The sequence below is a fragment of the Erithacus rubecula genome (assembly GCF_903797595.1).
Source record: "Erithacus rubecula genome assembly, chromosome: 5".
In the NCBI taxonomy this organism is placed as follows: Eukaryota; Metazoa; Chordata; class Aves; order Passeriformes; family Muscicapidae; genus Erithacus; species Erithacus rubecula.
Window position 1 is genome coordinate 57,144,463 of NC_136687.1, and position 21,473 is coordinate 57,165,935.

The 21,473-nt window shown below is 38.1% G+C and overlaps 1 protein-coding gene across 6 annotated transcripts in view; it reads right to left on the bottom strand.

Moving 5' to 3' along the window:
- LRBA (LPS responsive beige-like anchor protein) overlaps positions 1 to 21,473 on the bottom strand; it is a 357,069-nt gene that overhangs the window by 32,901 nt on the left and 302,695 nt on the right. For 3 of the 6 annotated variants that reach the window (XM_079306956.1, XM_079306953.1, XM_079306952.1), the window contains 4 exons: positions 20,795 to 20,962; positions 6,780 to 6,869; positions 3,476 to 3,668; positions 693 to 755 (listed from right to left, as the gene is read on the bottom strand). In XM_079306956.1, coding sequence (XP_079163082.1) covers positions 693 to 755; positions 3,476 to 3,668; positions 6,780 to 6,869; positions 20,795 to 20,962 — 514 coding nt within the window. The remainder of the gene's footprint in view (positions 1 to 692; positions 756 to 3,475; positions 3,669 to 6,779; positions 6,870 to 20,794; positions 20,963 to 21,473) is intronic. The other 3 variants (XM_079306954.1, XM_079306957.1, XM_079306955.1) reach the window with 1 other exon arrangement.

Here is a 21,473-nt window from a genome sequence, read left to right on the forward strand (position 1 = left end):
AATAAAGGAGAGACATTCGTCCAACCCTTTTTAATAAAAGAAAAACACACACAAATTTAACTGGTGAAGCTGATCAAAAGATGCAATACCCTTGAAAAATGAATACTAATATCTCAACACTAAACCGGAGTGGGCAATATATTTCAACTTTGAAACTGCTTTGCAATTACACATTAATCCCCTCAGCCTGAACAGCAGGTCTATGAAGAAAGGATTGATCTCCTTTAATGATGAAACCCTGGCACCATGGTTTTATTTTTCACAACACAGTGCAGTTAAGAACCCCACTGTTATTATGAAAATTTCCTCAGCAAAGGAGCTCCATCACATTACCAGTGCACCGATTCATCATAACGTGCCTCGCTCCTGCTCATCAACAAGTCTGAGTGATGAAAAGATCCAATATTATCCTGACAGTACTTCATGCACATTCTCAATCACACATTATTACAGCATCCATATTAATTTTCACTGACACGCGTCCTAGGCCTGTTCAAATTAGGCAAACCAACGAGGGGGAGTTGATGAAATACCAGCATAGCCACAGCTCATTGCATTCCAATTTGCATGCAAATGGTTTATCAGGAAAATTCCATTCCCAGCAACCAGCAAGTGAAAAACAACCGTAATCTACACTTCAGGGCCACCATACAGAGCTTAATGAATCGCAAAGAGAGAAGGAAGTGACAGACCTATGAGAGGATCGATTTCCACTGGCAGCTGGTAAGGCTGGTCTTGTACAGCACCTTGATGAGCTGGAATTCAGGAGAGAAGATTTTAAAACTTTGCATTTTTTTTAATACATGCAGCCACATACATTTTATAAATCAAAGATACGCCCTTTTTTTAAACTATTCAAGATTCTTCTGCATCAATTGAATGAAAAACAAAACAAAAAAAAAAATCCAGGTGCTTTTGCAGGCTGCTTATTAAACATTTATTTTAGATTAGGGCTATTCTGAATGTATGCCATCAGCAGCAGCTCTGGTCCTGAGCCATAAGCTCTAGCAGATGCTTTACTGGCAACCTCTTCTATTGCAACAAAACAAAATTAAGTGGTAAAGAGGACTGAAAACAAAATGTGACAACCATCTGCTGACTGTAGCAAATACTATTTTCCCCTTTAGTTTTTAAAGCACTGTTTGAACAACTGAAGCACAAAGGACATTTTTTTAAAAAGTCAGTTTATGATGCAGAGATAGGGAAATCTCGTAGCCATCTTGTAGTCAGCCAGTATTTAAGGATTCATCCATCACCAAAACCCATTTATTTGCGAGTTTGCAGAGAAGTTAATATATTAATTCTGCCAACCCACATCTCATCTGGGCACCTGGCATACCATTAAAATGTTTATGTACTGAATTCTCCTGCAGGGGTAAAAAAAAGCAAAAACAACCCCTTTTTTTTTTTCACAGCTTCACTATAAAGAAACAAAAAAACTGCTCCCCAACATCCCCCCTCTCCAACAGCCCACAGCACCTTCTTGGAAGAGAAACAAGAAATAATGGCTAAATACTTAGACATATTATTTTTCTAGCTACAATCCACAGCTTAATGTAAAAATTAGTGTCAATACAAGGATTTCTTAAATAACTGATTCTTAAGTAAATTTAAAGTTCTACTGCAATGAAACAACAACATAGAACAAAACATGAAACCTACGTGACTAAAAAGAGCATCCTGCTGGCTTCCAGGGCCATCAGATGTCAGCAAAGCCACCAAATTCATATTCAAAGGCAGGAATGGGCTTTTTAATTACACATTAGTGACAACTGGTCACTTGGCAACTTAACTTTTTTATCATGATGCCTCATTAACAAACACAATGCTAAACCCACAGCAGGGGATATGGAGCAGTAATGATACCTGCCCTCTCATCCTAGGATCCCATTTTGGTATAAAATTGGAAGGCAACAATAGCAAATCCTCAGGAGTCCACACTCAGATAACTTAAGCACAGTACTCTATTAACAGCCTGCAACTGATGAGTGCTCTCATAGGAGTGGGGTGAGATGGTTTTTTTGTAGGGTTTTTATGGTTGGCTTTTGTTTGTCTTGATCTGTGGGTATTCCTGAATTCTTTGTAATGGCAAGGCAAGTGCAAAATGTCTCTAAATGAAAAAACAGCAACTCAAAAGCACAGCTGACTGTTCTCCCTTTCAGAGATGAGGGAACAGCCTGAAAAGTCTGAAAGCTCTGTTCAACTCAAACCAGTTGATTACTACACTCATCAAACTGGTTGCTTGCTCACAGATCATGAGATCAACCAGCAAGATTGTGCTGAAATCAAAATCAACTCCTACTACTTTTGAACATTCTCTTCTTCCCATGACTGTTGTGTGTTCACAAAGGCCATTTTTTAAAAGCCTTGACTATTACCCCATGGTAATACTTGATCATACATTCAAGGTATGAGAGGATACTATCATCCTCCTTTCAGAGAAAACTCAGGAGCCCTGTAAATAGTTCTTGCTCACAACTTGCTATCTTAGACAAGTCTCCCTTCCCACCTTTCTCTTGAAGCATGTCTTGGGTGGATGAAATAATACATAGATATTTCTATTTGAGAGGTAATTTGTAAGAATTAGGAAAAAGTGTGGGAGTCATCTGGTTTTTTTCAAAAAGTAATCAAGGACCATGGGTCAAGATTTCTTAGTAGGAATTTCAACCATGTAAGTGTTTCTCTGGTGCAAGTATCTTCTATTTAAGTTATATGAGTAGATGATCTTTTCTCCCCCCCCATCTTAAAAAGCCTTTGACCAAATCTACTGCACTGCACCAAAATAAACTTTCTTTGATGGCTTAGGCCTAAGGCTGTTACAGTCAAGGAAAGGATGATGGATGTCTTTAAGATTGGAGAATATTAGAATTAAAAGCGAAATTATATTCTCAAGTGCAGCTCACTTTTAAAGGAAAATTAATTTTATTAGTTGCTGTGCAAATGGCTACTTTGTTTTCCTTTCATACTGATGCTACATAAGCACCCACATAAGTAACTTTGGGATGTTTAAGATAAGACTTCCCATATATTTTATTTTCTAATTCTCATGGGGTGGCTTTAACAGCAGAATATGAAGCTTATAATCAAGAAAAAACCAGCAGAGAAGACTTCAGCCAAGTTCTACATGCTTTAAAACTGCCTCTGACATGATATAGTCCCAACAAATTTAAGAGGAAGAGTGCCTTTATGGTGACCAAACAGTGATAGACTGTTTTTGTCTCCTTGCATGGTGCCTGATGGCCTGGAAAGCAATATATTGTTTTTACAAACCTTTGGTGTGCTACACATCTTGGTGCAATAGCTCAGATTACCTTTCCAAGGAGAAATTAAGCCCACATATAGAGAGCCTGCTGTGTCAATGAACTGGATTTGCTTTTTCCACTCCAAACTCACAACAGCTCTGCTGCAGGCTGTGACAAGAGAAGCACTGCTGGGTGCCAGGGGCTGCTTATGCTTCTTGCTTTCATGTACTTACCAGGGAGGCTGTGCCACCTGTTGACAGCAAAGAGCCTGTTTGCAGTGACCGTGATCACGGCGGGGGTGGCCAGGCCAGGCTGGGTGTTGGCGGCCACGTGAGTGACCGGGGAGTTGGAGGGGAACTTCAGGACCATGATAACGTCCTGCTGGGCTTGCTCTGTGAACATCAAGGGGCTCTGCAGGAGGAGATACTGTTGAGTGCACGCGACAAGAACCCAAATACACGGGAAAAGAGAACACGGGGAGGAGAAGAGACAGGACAAGAGAAGGAAGACTGAATTAAAACCCGGGAGATCCGATAGAAGCTGCAGCAGAAAAGCAAATGCAACAACAGTGGACAGGCTTGTGGAAATAACCATATTAGGCAGAAAACCCTGCATGTACCCTATTAATCTGAGGGTTTTGTTGAACACAGGGTGTCTGCATACAGACTTTGTTACAGATGACGGCAGATTAAACTGAAAGTTTTCAATCGCCCATCTCTGCCAAAAGAATTCTCCTTCGTATCTGCAGAGACAGTATGTCAAGGAAAGCAATGCCAAACCAGGAGGGAAACACAAAAAAAAGAAAAGTGAGCAAAAGAAATTCCTGCTCCCAGAGATTGTCTCAAGTTGCATTAAATTGGCAGACTGTAATTCTTTACAAGCCAGATGAGAACATGAAAGCACATTAAAATAAACAGATACACACACACACTAGATATATGTTCTGTATATATTTCTGGTGTACAAAAATAAGATTTATGAATGCAAAGTAGAAGGCTTCACTGCAAATGTGTTTCAAAGGACAAACATAATTAAATGCAGTTGTAAAGAATACAAAGTGGACGAGATTACAGATACTATCCTGCATTGTTTCCAGAAATGCTAAAGGGACAGGATGAATCCAGACTCTCTTTTTCAACATAATTTTTTTAGGTTTTAGTTTCTTTAGTTTTGTAAGTTGAAAAGTTTATTAACTTTTTAACTAAGTTCTCTAAGAGTACTGCAAACATCAGAACAAAATATTGAGGACCTTAGATCTCTATACCAAACACGAGGAGAAAAAGCAACACCTAATGGGTTTAGGACTGTGTGGCACATCTGAAAAAAAGAGAACCCCATTGAAATGCAGAGGTACAATCATCATGGTCACCAGTAGCCACATTGTTCAAGTATTTGTAATTTTCTAATAACCAAATTAGAATACTAATGAAGTGGCCTTGGCTATTCTCCACCTGCAATATTTCATTACATATATGTGTATGTAAGTGCATACATTTAATGTATATTTATACAGAACTAATAAAAAAATTAAGTACATTTGCATTTTTATTATCACTCCTTTTTAAAAAGTTATTAAGAGTACTTAGAAAAACATATTGCTCTATGAATTCCTATTTACAGTCTTTGCATAAAGGTGTAAATAAAAGCAACTAATAAGCTACCCAGACACCCTTCTGAGCAAGTGGCTAAAAGCCAATCAATATTATGAGTTAATCCTCCCTGGATGCTCATTCAATTAAAGGTGTCAGTAATGCCTCATCTGATGTGGCCTCAATTAAATCCAGCTATCTGATGGTTGAAAACACAAGGGGATACAGCAACAGCAGCAAAACCAGACAAATAGGCAGCCTTCATGTGACTGCTAATTACTACACCTGGTGTATATTATGGCTTGTGCACTTAACACAGCACGTGGTAACTTCCAATTCAGCTGTATTCATGCACACATGCACACAAAAACAAAACTCAGTAAATAATGCAACTAGAAATAATTCAAAATGATGACAGCAAAAATATCCTTACTGTATTTCAGCTCCAGGAATACTTTTAAAACCACTTAATATAGTGCTATTATGAAAACATGTACTAATATCCACAAAACCAGCAAGTGAAGAATTAAAGGCTTTCTTTTTCTGGGTGTACCCCAGCCCAAAAAACCACAGGAGTTAGAAACAGCTAACTTCTTAGATTTTACTTTCTTCTATTACATACTAAATCTTCAATAATCCAGCATCATGAAAAATATAATGAAAAAATCACACAAACTGCTTCCTGGTATTGAATTTATTTCTATAACAATAGCTCTGGCTAGCACATCAATAATGGACTTCTCGAGCTGCCCCTCTTCCTGACAGAAATCCCTGGAAATGGGAGCGAGGGCCCAGTGCCTGGCACCATGACAGACGGACACACACATGGCAAGGGGTGCACGAGGGCACTACCTGGGCTCCCTGTGAGCAGCATGCTCTGAAACACACCCAGGTCCCTGCAGTGTCTGGGGTCTGGGATCAGCACTCAGGTACAGCATGTGATGCATTTGAGAAAGGCCAGCAGCTCGGTTTATCAAGGAAGTTTACACTACTGAGACTCCTGCAGCACAAGGTTTGTAAACTACTTTGGAAACGTTTCACGTTTCTGTGTAATCTTTTAAAGCTTTCTGCACTTCAGATATATTTTAAAATTAGTAACTTTAGTCTGCTTGAGTAGGACATATTTTCTTCTTGCATGTCCTATATGACATGATGACATCTCTTTTTTTTTTTTAATATTGCAGTGCAAAATGTCCATCCTAACAATAAGGTAACGTAACCTTTTGGAAACCTTGGGAATTAGCAGATCATTTGCTCCACTTGTCAGAATATCACTTAACATCTTTAGTTCTGGACCTATGACAACACAAATGATATTTTAAACCCAAGGACTGCACACAACATGATATGAAAAGTAATCAGTAATAAAATACTAGTTTGTATAATAAAATTATATTAGACACAAGTAGAGGTAAAAGGGAAAGCATGTTAATGCTCACTGCCTGGATTTTATCACCCTAACTTTACTGCAAAACACATTTAGTCACATTCTTTGCTATGTAAGTTTCAGCTCATGAATTCCTAGTAATCCTGGTTTTAGGGGAAAGCCTATGCCTGGGGGAAAAGACAAGGAAGTTCCACCTCCTAAATCCATGCTTCATGGGGAATCTGCCAAAGATTAACTAAATTGTCTCCATGATGACTGGCTCTCACCTGTACAGGTATGGTATTAACAAAATCAACTGATGAAGTGTTCTTAGATTACATTGACCAAAAAAAAAAACCCAAAAAGCCTACACTAGAAATCAATGCAATCCTTTCAGCAATAAATAAAAAAATAGTTAAGCACTGCATACAACTCCTACCAAATCATAACTCATCTGCCGGTTTTAATAACATAATTCCACAGCCACATAAAAGCAAAGTGAAAGTGTCCAGGTCTGCAGAGGTAAGATGGCAAAGGAAGTGAGCACCATGGCAGGTCACAAAGAGTTAACGTGGCACTTACCACCTGCATGGCAGAACTTCTTGGAGGATGTGGTTCTATGAGCAGTTGGGAAGGGGTCTGTCCAAAACTTCGTATTTGAGCTTCCACAGCCTGGAAAAGGCACAGGCAGGTTTGCATGTTAAGAGGTGCTAATTACAGGCAATAGAACCATAACTGTCACCTGAAAATGTCATTCCACACTTCTGGCTTGTTTCATGTTGAAAATCAACCCCGTGTGTTCACTGTGAGGCTAAGTGCTTGGCACTGGTACTAAGAATGAGGTAATCATTTTAGTACTGTGGATGCTATTTCCATGAGAAACTCTGCAAAACCTCATCCTGCTCAATGATATTAAACAGAAACAAGCTATTATAATCAGAAACCCTCTTTATTGGCTCCATTTTTCCTTCCTAACACTGGCTTATCCTGTTTGTATCATAACTCAAAAACAAAAGTTAGCTTTTTAAAAGTTTCTGTAGGAAATAAGTGTTTTGAATTAAACTTCATTGCTTCATTTCACAGCAGTAACTATAAGGAAAGCAATACCAAGTATTTATTCTTACTTCCAGGTTTAATCAAGAAGAAAAAACAATATTAGAAAAACTATAGAAGAACATGAAGGCATAACACAAAGGTTTTTCTTTTAAGTTTCTCTCTATCTTCAGTAACATGCTTTAGTACTTTCTTCATATGAAATACATGAAAATATTATGCTTAGTGATTTCTTCAAAATAATTATGCTGAAACCTGTGAACTTATACTTCTTGCCCTAGGCATGTCCAGCCAGTTTTCCATTCTGCCACCTCTTGGCCCACTTAAAGATAAGATCAAGCAGCCAAAATTCAACAAGTTACTTCTTGTCAGGTTGGCCTCCTGCCTGACTGATACTACAGAAAATCTCAAATCATTCAGCTTAGTCTACATTTCAGTCATTGAGAGCTAAACTAATCACCTTGCCTTTGCTGTGGGCTAGCAGGCCTCACATGGGCTGATGCCTCAGGTATTTCCCCTTAATTCTTCTTTTTCATGCAAAGCATCAAAGCACCTTACACTTAGATTCTCTGTTCTATTTTAGCCACTTCTTAAAACTTTTGAGACAATGGAATAACACTTATGCTGACCTTATTCTTACAAACAACTATTTTTATATTATTATAAAGACCATTACTAGGATGTTATCCTGTTACAGAAATAACAAAGCCAAAAGTTTTTGGTCTCAGAATGCACCTGAGGCCTTAAAACAATAATCTTCTTGATAGTAAACACGCCATCTGAAACACTTGACCTAATTATATTTGGCAGACCTTTTGAAACATCTGAACTCACCAGAGTAGGAGTTGAAATTAGTCTGTGAACAGATTCTAATACTCTTGCCCACTCTGGGAAGCACCATAATCTTCAAAGAACTGGTGAATAAGTAAGTTATCAAAAAGCTGGCTGAAAACTGACATGCACAGAGTGTGATGCAGTGAGCACTTCTTGAGGAACAGCAGTATCAGACTCATGAAACACTAAACCTCAGTAACACCACATGAGTCTCCTTCCTGCTGATGAGACATGCTACATTAAAATTCAAATCTGGGGATCTGTGACTCAAGATATCAAGGGAATCACAAAAGCTTTGAGGTCTCTTAAGACATGCAGTGTTAACAAAGGAACTGGTCAGCAGCCCTACCCTCTCCATAAAATGCTGTTTGTTTCAAAATATCCAGATTTTAAAAAGATGTGCCTAAACTTACTTGCAGACCAAGCAGCATATTTTTACTAGCAAATGGGAATTTTGCCCTGCATTGATGGTAGAACCAGAAGAATACAGGATAACATATTCCTGAAACACAATACCCATGCATTTCTTTTAGAACTGAGAATAGATAAAGCAAGGAAATAATGAGCTTCAGATTTATGAATTTCCTTGTATATTGACTTGTGATCAATACAGAAACTTTCATTACCAAATGCTCATGTTCAGCATTTAAATAGAGCCACAATTTTTATCTTAATCTTGAAATCTGGTATGTCTTTGAATTTCCAATGCTACCTGTGGAAACCATACACTCTTACACAGTGCCAATAGCGAGGGAAAATGAAATACAACATATCACATATTGATGCACAGTACTTCAAATACATTCATCATTACAAGAGCCCAAACTGATGTAGAACAAGTATAAAATACTCTACTCAACCCACCAGTCAAGAGGCACTGTCAGTTTCCACAGTGTCCGTCAGACCTGGTGAAAGGTCTGACCGAAGGACAATGATTTTGCTAAACCCTGCCTCAGAGGATCCCAAATTTCCCATTTGCAGTCTTAACAGTCAGTCTCTACATCACTGTTTATGATGCAGCTTGAGTTTGGGACTTACAGCTCCAGCACAAACAAGTCCTTTACACTCATTAGGTTTGTTCCAAAAATGCAAGAGCCTACAGTTCCAGGACTGCTATAGCCCCCAACAATATCTTTCCCTTTTAGTCAAGAGAACTGGGAAAAATCTATATTCATGTCACGTCATACCACAGGTAACAAGGTTTTATAAAGCATCAAATCTGTACATAGAATATAAAAGCACAGATACTGGTATTTGTACATCATCTTTACTGGTATCTTCAGAAATCCAAAAGAAATTTGAAGAAGTGTTAAGTAAAGGCAACAACACTTGGACAAATATGTCTAGACATAGTGGCTAGACTTCAGAAAAAAAAAAATCATCTGCATTCCTTCTAGCTACCAAGAAGAAAAAAAAAAAAGGAAAGGTTTCTTTTTTTAGCTTCCACATTTTGTAATAATGACCAAGAGAGTGTACTAGCAACCCCAAATGGTTCCTTCCTTTTCCCAGATTGTATTCAAAGTCAATCCAGATGTCAGCTCCACATTCTGATGTCTCAGTCAGAAGGAGCACATACAGAAGGATGCAAGATGACCTCCCCTCTGTCAGCAGAAATGTGATGGGGGAGCTGGAATCAATCCCCATTCTCTCAATTTACGTAACCATAGAGCGAGCCACCAGATGCCACTCAAACTTTTGTTCAACCTGTCAAAGAAAATCAGGTAGGACCAGGGAATCTTCTTCTCAGAGACAATTAGTATCTCCTTTGAAGAAAAGAACCTACCACTCACCTGAGAAAAACAGTAAAATGCCCATCAGTCAGAAAGTCATCATCCACTTTCTTTCTAATGAATTATAGCCCAGCCTCTAGCTGAGCTTTCACGAAAAGAAGTATTACCAGCATCAGTCAGTATTACTAAGAGACAGAAAGCTCCTCCAGCAGTAACGGAAGGGCATGTGTTCTCTGGATTCCTCTGGAGCACACAGCCATTTAGATAACTGTAGGTATAAATATTTGGGAAATTTGCACAACCAGTTTCACATCTATTAAGGACACCATATAACTGGTAAGGCATAACCTTTGTTTGGAAGATATTTTTAGCTTGACAAACTCTTATCGCTGAAAGCAAGATGTGTGCCACAAAGTGAAACATAGTATCATTCCACATTTTATTTCACTGTTTTGGTAAGGCCAGAGTTGTTCCAGATGCTACAACAAGAAGCAATAAAATGAAACAAGGTAAGTAACCCTTTACAATAATTCACACAGTATGCATTTCAAACACATACTTATGTAACATTATATTTTGAATGTTGATTAATTTAGAAGCATGAAAGCCATAGGCAAATTTCATAAGTTAACATTTATCTGATTTTATCCATTCCTAAAAAGCCTCCTAGGTTATCCGCTCTTCTCTTTGGGTGTGGGAAGGGGAAAAGTGAAGCAAATTAAAGAAGGAAAGTAAAGAATTTCAAAACTTGGCTTAGCTATAATGTAGTTCCTGTCCACTGTTTAGCATGGCTATTTTCAGTCTCTGAACTTACCCTCTCATCTAACTGTGAAGAAAGTTAATTCAACAGTATGCAGTACCCACCAAATACGGCTGTAAATTTTTTGGGAAGGAGGGTGATGGGGAGGTTGAACATATGGATGCAGTTAAGGTAAAAACAGATGTTTGTTACTTTTCTTTGCAGCAACACTCAGAAACTAAGTCAAAATTGCTTTTTTTTCATGTTTATGTCTGAAAGAACTATAAAATTAAATATGAGGGAGGGCGGGTGAAGGGGGACCTGCAGTGAGTGTCACAGAGAAAGAATGAAACGGTCTCCAGTTTTGAACTCAAATCCTCAAATGAAGGCCCATAACAGTTAAAAGGCAAGACATACACCATTTAACTCCAGATTTAAAGACCTTTACAGGGACTAGCTCAGAGTTGCTTTCATCATGCCTCCTCAGACACAAAACACCAAACTGTCTGAGGAGTCCAGGGGCACAGCACACTCATGTTAAAATGCATGCCTTGGTCTGCATTTGCTACTCAGAGGCTGCTCTCAGCTCCTTTTTACAGATCTGCACCAAAGTATTCCCAGTTACTTCCCAAATCTCTACGATTTAGTTGCCAAACATTTGAAACCCCAGGTGAAATAACAACATGCTTTGTAATACATATTCTTTCAGCACACGTGTCAGGGACAGAAAACGTTTTGGGTTCATCCTCCATCTTTCCTTCCAGTATTTATATCCAGAAAATAGCAGCCCTTGCAAAAGTAATTATTTTGGCTCTCTGCCACTCCTACCTCACTTTTCAATATTCAAAAAGGTTTACACACATGTTCCTCAGTGACTTCTATTGGCTTGAGTGATATGCAATTATGATTACTTGCTTTCCCCTTCCTTCCACCCAGATGTTGCTTTAGAGCATCAGAGAACACAGACTGTTTGACAGGTTTCCCTTCAGACAGGGAAGCTGAATGGCTCAGCGGCCAACCAAGGAGCTCCTTTCCCCTTGGGACAGTGATTAAAATCAAGCTCCAGTAACAAGTGATCAGAAAACCCCCTCTGACCAGAGAGAGCCACTTACACCTCTACAAAAATATTCTTAGTTAAATTCCTCTAAGACTACGGGAACACAGATAACACTAGCCAGAGAGCAAGCACAATTCATAACAATAGATAAAATTGCTGAAAAGAGGCAGAAGATTGTAAAGAGAAGCTCTTTGTAGTACCATCTCCCCTGCTTCCTAACAACCCCCATTAGATCAAGATTGTGAAAAATGGGCAAAATGCTTTTCTGACACAGGCAATGTATATGCTGGCTGACTGTACACCTGCCCTGGGGATATTGCACTACACTTGACCCAAGGAAAAAATACAGCACTCAAATGTTAGTATCATAAATTCACACACTCCTATTTGCTATTTTAAAAATAAAATGATCAGTCTAGTTTCTTCATGTCAAATCAGAAAATCGTTTCTTTTGTTTTGACTTCACGAATCAAACATTTTTCTACTGAATCACTTCCATATTTTGTTTTCTCATTGCACCATTCACTTAACATACTGATTTAAGAAAATTATCTGTGCTAGCTTTGAAATCTAACAAACAGCAGGGAAGAGAATGGAGCAGAAGAAAGGCTAAGAAACAGACACTACAATACCAACAGTTGTCTAGGTATCATTAAACCTGACTGCAAAATGTTTGCACCTTCCACTAACCATGCAGAATGCAGAAGGTGCCTGTGTCTGCCCACTAATGCAGGTACAGCTCCAAGCCCAGCATCACCTCAGGGTTATGGCTCCAGAGCCCAAGTGTGGGCAGAAATACTGCCAGCAGCCCACAGAGGGGGGCCTTATTAGAGCCCATGATCAACTTGGGATGGAGCAAAAAGTGTACAACCTTCGCCTGCTGCTGTGTCTTAGCAAGGTCTGTGACAAAAAAAACAAGAGATGCATGGAGAAATTAAAGTCATCAAATAGAAATTAACCACTTTTTTCTTCCTTCTTTGTACCTTCCTTGCAAGAAATGTATCTGCTGCATAATGTATTCTTTTTCTTCTTATCACCCCCCAGTTTCACCTCCTTGTCTGTTGAAAATACCAGAGTTGTCTGGAGATTGGTTATTGGTCTAACCACTTGTTGTTTATAAAATCCAAATTATTGCAGATATATGGAGGGGAGGGGGCTACCCTTAGCAGGATTACCTTTTTTTCCTCAAGCTGTTTGAAAGTCAATATATGAATAATACATTATTCTGTACACAACAGAAAAGTGGAGAAAGGAGAACAGCATAGGATGCCTTCCACCACATCTTTACAAGCAAAAACACTAACCCAGCTCTTAAACTACATTAAGGAACTTTCTGTGAGAAAAAGAAAAAAATGAAATCTTTTTGTCCAGACAAATCAGTGTGACAATTACATGGCACTCATTAAAGTAAAACAGGAAGCAATCACAGTTTGTGAGAATACAAATAGAAGCCCCTGAGGGCTGTGCAAGTTGCTCCAATCTGAATATATACATTCCAGGCATATTAAACAGAGGCACAGCCTGGCCTGGCTGCAATCTCCAGCTCACACAGCTGTCCGTCTACTGCAGCGTAATCCCAGCTGCCAATCTGAAAGAAACCAGTTAGTCAGAGCAGACACAACCAACAGAAACAAATGTCACTCAATAATGTTCAGAGGCACTGGGTTCATGGATAATTTCAAACAGTATCTCTGTCTGGAGCACTGATGTGCTCATTCAAAACACCTAAATCTTTGGCTACTGGAAAGAAGCAGATAAAAAACACTCGAACTACAAAAACAGGTCTGGTAGTACTTCAAAGAGACTGACAAAATAAAAAGGGAAAATTGTCTAAAAAGGGAGTTAAGATCAATTTAAGGACCTGCAAATAAAACTGGATTCAGTACAAGCAAAAACCTAAGCAGCTCTGTTTTTTAAAATACAACAGTTTCTGTTTTATTTGGGCACCACAACCAAAATTGCTTCCCATCTCTCTCTCCTGTGACAGCTGAAGATTTCAAGCTGCTTTCATTTAAAATCATTAATTACCACAGAGAAAGTAGTGGCATTGCCATGCACAATACCCTCAAACTTCAATTTCTGGTATTATTCTTTTGCTCCTCTAAATAGCTAAACAATCCCAAATTTTCTCATACGAAGCTTTTTCCTCTGGAAAAAAAGCAATCAACTCCAATCTGTTAGCATTCCACAGAGTTTACTAAACATTGATGTCATCTCTATTTATTAAATCAAAAAGCATCATTAAAATTAAACATTTCAATCTGAAGGAGGTCAATACACAGATTGAGAAATCTAAAATGTACTGGCCTTTAAACTGCCTTCTGTAATCACCTTTAGAATATGCAACAATTGTGAAAAAGAAATAAACAACTCCTTTTATTAAGTTATGAAATACATTTAATTAAACTCTCATAACTACTACCTGCAAGACCAAACTTGCTGTTTCCAAACAATGCTATCACAGAGTTTTCTATTGCAACAAATAGAATTTTTTTATAATTTATTATTATTATTTAATAGAAAGTAGCATTCAACTGAGATTTGACTTTCAGATAGTGCTTGAGGAAAACACCTCTGCCATGACCATAAGCTTTCTCACTCAAGCAGCAGCTATTTATCAAGTATAACTAATAACTAAAATAACAAATTTTGGTAAGTAAACACCACACACATCTATGGCCACAGTGGGAACACTGATGCCCAGGTTAGACACCCTGAACTGCAATAAGCACACACAATAAAAACATTCCAAACAAAAATGTTTAGTTTCCCAATTACTGTGGAAGTCAATACAGATAACATTTGGACAGCATGAAGAGGCTGCAAATAATCAAAGCATGTTGATGACATAAAAAATTCCTGCAGCCTGTTCATTTCCATGTTTCATTCAAGGCTAAATGACTTAGTGTATAACTGCAGCTATTATATACAAGTATATCTCATCCTTTCCACATATGGAAGAGGAAAAAGTAGCTTAAAAATAGAAACAATTTATATCAAAAGGAGTCATTTTTGAAGTATTATGAACAACACTTTTATCCATACCTTATTTACCTTTCTGTGACTCTTATTTAATGCTGGGCAACAAATATGTCAGCTAAGACTGACCAGCCAGGCACAAATGAAAATGTAAGAAGCCCAGGGGATCTCAAGACTTCTCTGGCTCTGATAGATCCTCAAGACAGGTCAAGCAAGAAGAGGTGGGAACTGACTGCACTGAAAATTTCTATCTCTCGAATTTCAATCAAAAGCTGAGGGAAAAAAAGCACTCAGAGCTGAAAAACTAATTCACATGAGTTACCTCCTTCCAAACAAACTTTACTACTTCCAGCCAGTTTTTTAAATCATTACACAAGGAGCATCTCAGTCCTAATTTAATTAACTCTGAAATATCTCTCCTGCTGGATAGAGAAGCAGAAGGAGCAGATAAAATTACAATCTACTCTGTAAAGAGGAATAAAAGACAACAACGAGGGCAAATATTTTCCTGGATCAGAACCCAGCTGACTATTTTTCATGTCTGTTTGTAAGCATTGTAGTAAATATATAAGTTAAGAAAGGACAATAAATCCCCATTCATGACATCAAACTCCAGGCTGAATGGAATCAAAGGAGTGCCACACCTCCCAGATATCACAGTAAGCACTTATGCCCACTTTGTTTTTTTATTCCAACACCACAATCAGGTCACAGTTTGAGCAGAGATGGGAGAAATAATAGGTAACTGATACAAACTGGTGGCAGAGGTGGTGCTCCTGTTATTGAATGCTCCTTTCACCAGAAGGAAATAGTGCATCCTTCCATGGGAGAGTCCTGATGCCCAGACAAGCTGATTCCATTGAGCAGTGGTACCTGCCTCACAGGGGGCCCTGCCTCTGTTACACACTCCTTCCACCTCAGGAAAAGACCAAGGCATGGGCTTGGATGCATTGCCAAGTCCACATCTCAGCCATTAAATCACTATGCTTCCTTTAAATACAGCCTTCCTAATTCCAGTTCCATGTAAGGGTATTTTAATACAGATTTGCAATTAAAATGCAACCAGTGTTAAACATTTATTTGGCTTTTCCCACTGTTCCCGTGCTGTACAACACCAAACATGCCATCTGTGCAGCACACTTCTAGCCAGAGACAATTCAAAGATGTTTTCTACAGCACTTTGAATGTGGCCTGCATGAATGTGTTACTTACCCAGTACAGCACATGGAAATTTACTGCTCTGTGACAGTTATTTTATAACCACTTTATCCTACATTTTAAAACTCATCACAGCCACAACAAAAACTGTGGCCCAACCTGCTAAATCCAGACTGATCGTTTCTCAACTATTTAGTAAATGTTAACTATGTTATAAATACAAATTGTGTTTATACTCCATGAAAGATTCACTGTTGTCAGGATTCTCCAGCTGAGTTAGAGCTGAAATAAGCTATTAACTCCCACCACGACCAGAGCTAAAAGAGAGGCCAAAAATGCTTTCTCTGGGATAAGATATCAGATCTGCTACTGCTGTCATGAAACTGGGGTCATGTAAAGTAAACATCCTTGTAACTTCTTTTGGGCACAGAAGTCTTTCAAACTGTAAATATTTAAAAATGAAATAAGACTCATAATAGATAGACCTAAGATGCATAAAACCCAAAGATATTAATCTTGAACAACATTTAAAAGCTATTGTCCACAAAATAATTTATCCCACATGCCTTAAAAGTGAAAATAAAAGAATTATCTCTTTAATATATATAAGCAGAAGTGGAACATTCAAACAAGCCAAATGCTATGTTGAAGCTGATTCTTCTAAATTTTTGAAACTCCTCAGTTCATATGGAAATGAAATATCATCAATAGAAAGAAAAATGCCAAAAGAATAGAGAGTCTGCTTCCTAATGTTAAACAGACCACCTTCTTGTAACTAAAAGGCACCTTCTCTTCAGAAAAAGAACAAAACAACAGAACCATCTAAGGCTAAAAGCAAGTCTTTTGATGTTATTAATTTAATAGGACTTATGTTTTTATAGCTATTATTGCTAATTTAAAGTTTATTAACCTTCCTTAATTGCTCACTTCAAGTATTATATCAAACAGCTTTTGTTTGTTTGTTTTTGTTTTTTTAATGTGGCTTTTTGATAAGCATGGTATAAAATGAAGGGTGCTTCCTGAAGAGTGGGGAAGTACAAATCCTATATACAAATACAATTTGTACTTCCTGTACAAATCAAGGTTGCTTTCTCCAAATAATATTTCATCTTTCTGCTACTAACTTTGTTTCTTTTCTTTGCTTTTATTCAGTGTTTACAATAAATTCATAGGTATATCAGTGGAGAAATGGACTTTTAAGTAGCAACTGAGGGCAGCCCACATGCACTATCATCCTTTTTTACACTAAGCCAGAGACAAGAGGAATTTCTATTCTTCTGACCAATACTGATGAAATACCCACCAATCAGTCCTAGATACAAATTATTTTGTATGGATTGTGCTTCAGCTCCTAATCAGTTACTTGTCTGAATGACTTAGATCTAATTCTACCTTTTTTCCCCCCTCCATCCTTGGACAGCTATGGCAAAAAGAGAGCAGAATTTGTGATAAGAAGGTGCTGTGAATTCTCTCCAGAACAGCTGAATGACATTTGTCTGTGCTAAATGACTCCATGCCCCTTCCATCCAGGCAAAATAGAGCCCTTCCACAGCAGATCTTGTGATTGGGAGCTCCACAGATCAAAACGTTGCTCAAGAGCAAGTCAAAAGAAGGCAGTGACACAGCAGAGCTCTGCTGGAAAATGCAGAGCTCTGAGAGTTTTCCACCAGAAGGATATTTACTGCTTGCCCACTGCACAGCAACTTCCCTCTGCAGCTGTCACCTCCTTCAGCAGGACACACAAGGAGCAGCATCAATGACAGAGCTACCAAAATGCTTGCAGGGGAAGAGGAGGAGGAAGGAATGGTCTCTGCAGGTTGAGCAGTGCACCAATATGCCAGCAGGGATACAGGATCCCTTGCCTTGCTTCTCCTGGCTGCAGCTCCCTTCCCCCACTGGCTGTGACTCAAACCCTTCTCTCTTGATCTACTTCCCTCCCCCTGAGATTTGCCTTTGAATTATGCAAGCTTTGCACTCCCCAGGGTTTATCTGCCAAAAGGTAGCATGTGGCCCGTGGTTTGCATTTTAGTTTAAAATTTTCTATTATGGCAGTCAGATCCTTTCAAAATACTTTACTTCCTTTATTCCCATAGGCAGAAAGAATGGCAGGAAAAAATTGTTCACAGCAGTATAAGAGGATGTAAAAGTTCTACATTTTCAGTTAGGAAAAAAAAAAAAGGTGGAATATGGTTTTAATCAAGTAGTTTTCCTTCCTAGACGAGTACTTCCTTCTTGTAATATATATAACCTGACTGCCTATAAAAATAAAGGTGCCAGTTGGAGCCATTTAGGAGACCTAAGGAAATTCTGCATTAACCTACACCCCTGCACTCCTCAGTGCCTTCCACCATTGTTCTGTGTGTGGCCTCTTTGGTGAGTTAGGTCACCAGTACCATGCACATATCTGTGGAGATACCTCACCAACCCATGCATCATGGGCCTCTCACTGCTGATGTGGGCCAGGCTCAGCACTATCTGTGTGGGGAAATGGTCAGGGTTTAAGCACTTGCTATTATTTCCATGCAATACCTAAAAGCCTCAATAACTTGCAGCTCTCAGAATATACTGGAGCTTCTCTTTGGTTTAAGTTTGGAAATAAAAATACTTTTTCTGCTACAATTGTCAAGATTTTAAGACTCAAATCTGAATTGTATCAAGAGGAAAAAGCCAAACCTATCGTTTTTGAAACCAAGAAATCCAGTTTAATACTTGCCTAATAAAAAGATACTAAGTCTGAGGTGCCGTGCCTGCCTAAAAATACTGCTAATTATCTACATCAGAAATTCATTTGGGCTCTAACCAGGAATTTGGTGGAGAAAAGAGGAGATATTTTCTGGCAAGCTGACTGAAGGAGAAAAATAAATGCTGATTGAAGCTCCTTGGCAGCACAGAATGTTAGCACAGGTCCTCAGGGAGACAGATTAGCAAGCAGGAAGAAGGTGAGGCTGTCAAAGGTGCATGATAAATTCATTTAGCACATAGATATAGAATGATTATGCACATAGAAATACACACAAACAGATTTTTCATTACTTTCATCTCTACTCATAAGTAAAACCAGAGTAAGTCACCATTGGTGATGAGAGTCATTAAATTTCTGCAGTATCAGCATTGCATCAGAGCTGATCATATGTGTCATTTAAAATTACTTATATGCATTTACATAATAACAAATATGCTTAACAAAATAAATGTAAATGGCAAGGGATATCTAACTAAATATGAGACCTTTCACTGTTTTAGTGACCTGCTTAAAAATCCTGAATAAAAATATTCCATTGGGCCAATCCTTCAAGCAACTCAGAACAAAAGTGCTAAAAGACACCATCCATTCTGCTGCCTGCATTCATCAGTGTATTTTTGACACTATCAGCAGTGTTTCAGAATTCTGCTGCAGCTAAGCTACTCCACTATTGTGAGCTCAACAACAATTCTCCCTCTCCTGTTTTCATTTTTAGTCAGCTCAGACAGCACAGAACAACTCAAAAATAAGCATTGAAACTAAGTACAATAAAAATGTGATAAATTCAAAATATTTGGTAACAAAGTGAATGCCACTCTGAGATGGTTCACATTTCCAAATGTAACTCCCCTAGTCCAAAATTTTTTTTCAGGTCATAACACAAGTAAAACAGCTCACAATAAATGTGATAAAAAAACTGTTTGAGAAAAACTAAAACTACCCAAAAATTGTATGTAGAGACTGCTACTCCAATTATTAGTTTCGTAAACAAAGGTTCAGGGATAGTTCATTTAATAACAAAATTTAGAACAAATTACACACAATACCCAGCCTACATTTCAGCCCACCCTTTAACCAAACATTTCAAGAGTCTAATAAATACTCCTAAAGGTAAGAATAATTCCTTGCCAATGCAGAGTGAGCAGACACTATCAGTGAACTGATCTGTGAACATCTACTAGATGAGTCTTGGGTCAACAACTTTCCCAAACCCAGATGACATTTTTTCTTGAGAGCCGTGTGTCCCAGTGTCCCTTTTCTTAGCTTGATTAAGGATATTTATGTGCAATATATGTAGTTTAGGTCCAAATTGACTAAGATGCAGTTTGCAGACTGATGGCAACCCATGTCATGACAATACTGAGCCATCATTTCAGTATTAAGCTCAATTAATTAAGTATTATTCAGGAAAGAATGAGGGAATGAGAAAGAAGGGAAAAGGAGGAGTGCAGGAAAGAAGTCCCTGTGTCCCCTCTAAATAAAACAGTTGATAAGATTCATATTACTTGGTTTTCATGGACTCAGAATATTTGATACCAAGATATCACTTACATTTATTCTATAATTAATATACTTGCAGCTGTATTTGGTACCAATATAGTGTCTGAACAGAGGACAGAAAATCAATCAAGAATCTGTTTTAATCACCCCACCCTGCCCTTTTTTAAACAGTTTTTTAGGTGGAGGAGGAATTTTTAAACCCATAATATTCTGAGAGATACTTTGGCAAATATATTTTCTGAATGATTCTGACTCTGAATAAAACTACTCATCTTTGCAATGCTGAAATATTTTCTTCTGCATTTGAAAAATATAGAACATAGGGCCAAGTTATTTTAATTAGATAGCAAACAAATTAAAGTATTAGAGGGTACAAAGCTGATGTTTGATGTTTGTTACATATGCAAGACTCACTTAAAGAGAACTGATAAAAAGTGCAGAAGTAAATTCAGAAGCACACACCAAATCAAGATTGCTCATTGGCACTAAGATCCTGTATCAGGGAACAAAATGACTGAACTCAACAACTGAAGCAATCCTTGAACTTTTATTTTTATATTGGCATCCAGCTAGGGCTGAAATCCAGGTGCACAAAGTTTAAGAACAACTTGCATCCTTGTTCTATTAATTCTGCATCCTGTGACAACTAGTTCAAGCACCTTGCATTTGACTGGCCTGTGGCCAAATCACAAGAAAACACAAAGAAATTGAACATTCACCAGAAGCCTTGAACATTGTGGAGTCTTTACAGACTCAACACTGCAGTGGTTAACGAAGACTTTTATTTATAAAGTACAAACTTACCTCTCTCAATACAGAATCCGTTATTGAACTTAAATTAACAGCTCCTTCATAAGTCAAATAGTAGAATACATTCAGGGCCCTAACAGCCTCTGGCCCTTGTTGCTTGTAGCCAAAAATTAGATCAATCCACTGGTGAAGCTGGCAGGAAACAAACTCACTTTCTAATGCCTGTGAAAAAAAACACACACAAAACACAAACTTGAGTTTGCCAGATAGTCATCACTTGGTAGTAGCAGGAGCATTTTTGTTTTATAGCATGCAAAATCTTAACAAGCCTAAATACAGAACTGGTAAGAGTATTTTAGACGTTGTATTTAAAAAAAAAAAAAAAAATGGGCCTTGTGATAGATGCCAGAGTCTCATGCCCTACTTCCCATTGACTGGAGATCTCACTTTTTAAACTGCAATAGTGGGGAAAAAAACAAACAGTAAGTGGAAAGTATTTGTGCATTTACACAGACAGGCTATGTTCTTATGAACTCCCAAGATGGAATTGTGCTTTTCTGTGTGATCTGCATGCTGAATAACAACAACAGGACTATCTGATTCTGACAGCCAGAGAGAAGATTGATAGAATTTGGGAAACAGGACTAAATAACCAGGGACACTAGAGTAAAATTTTTTTAATAGGCTTGAAATATCAAACTGCCACCACTTTCATACATTTCTCATGCACAAA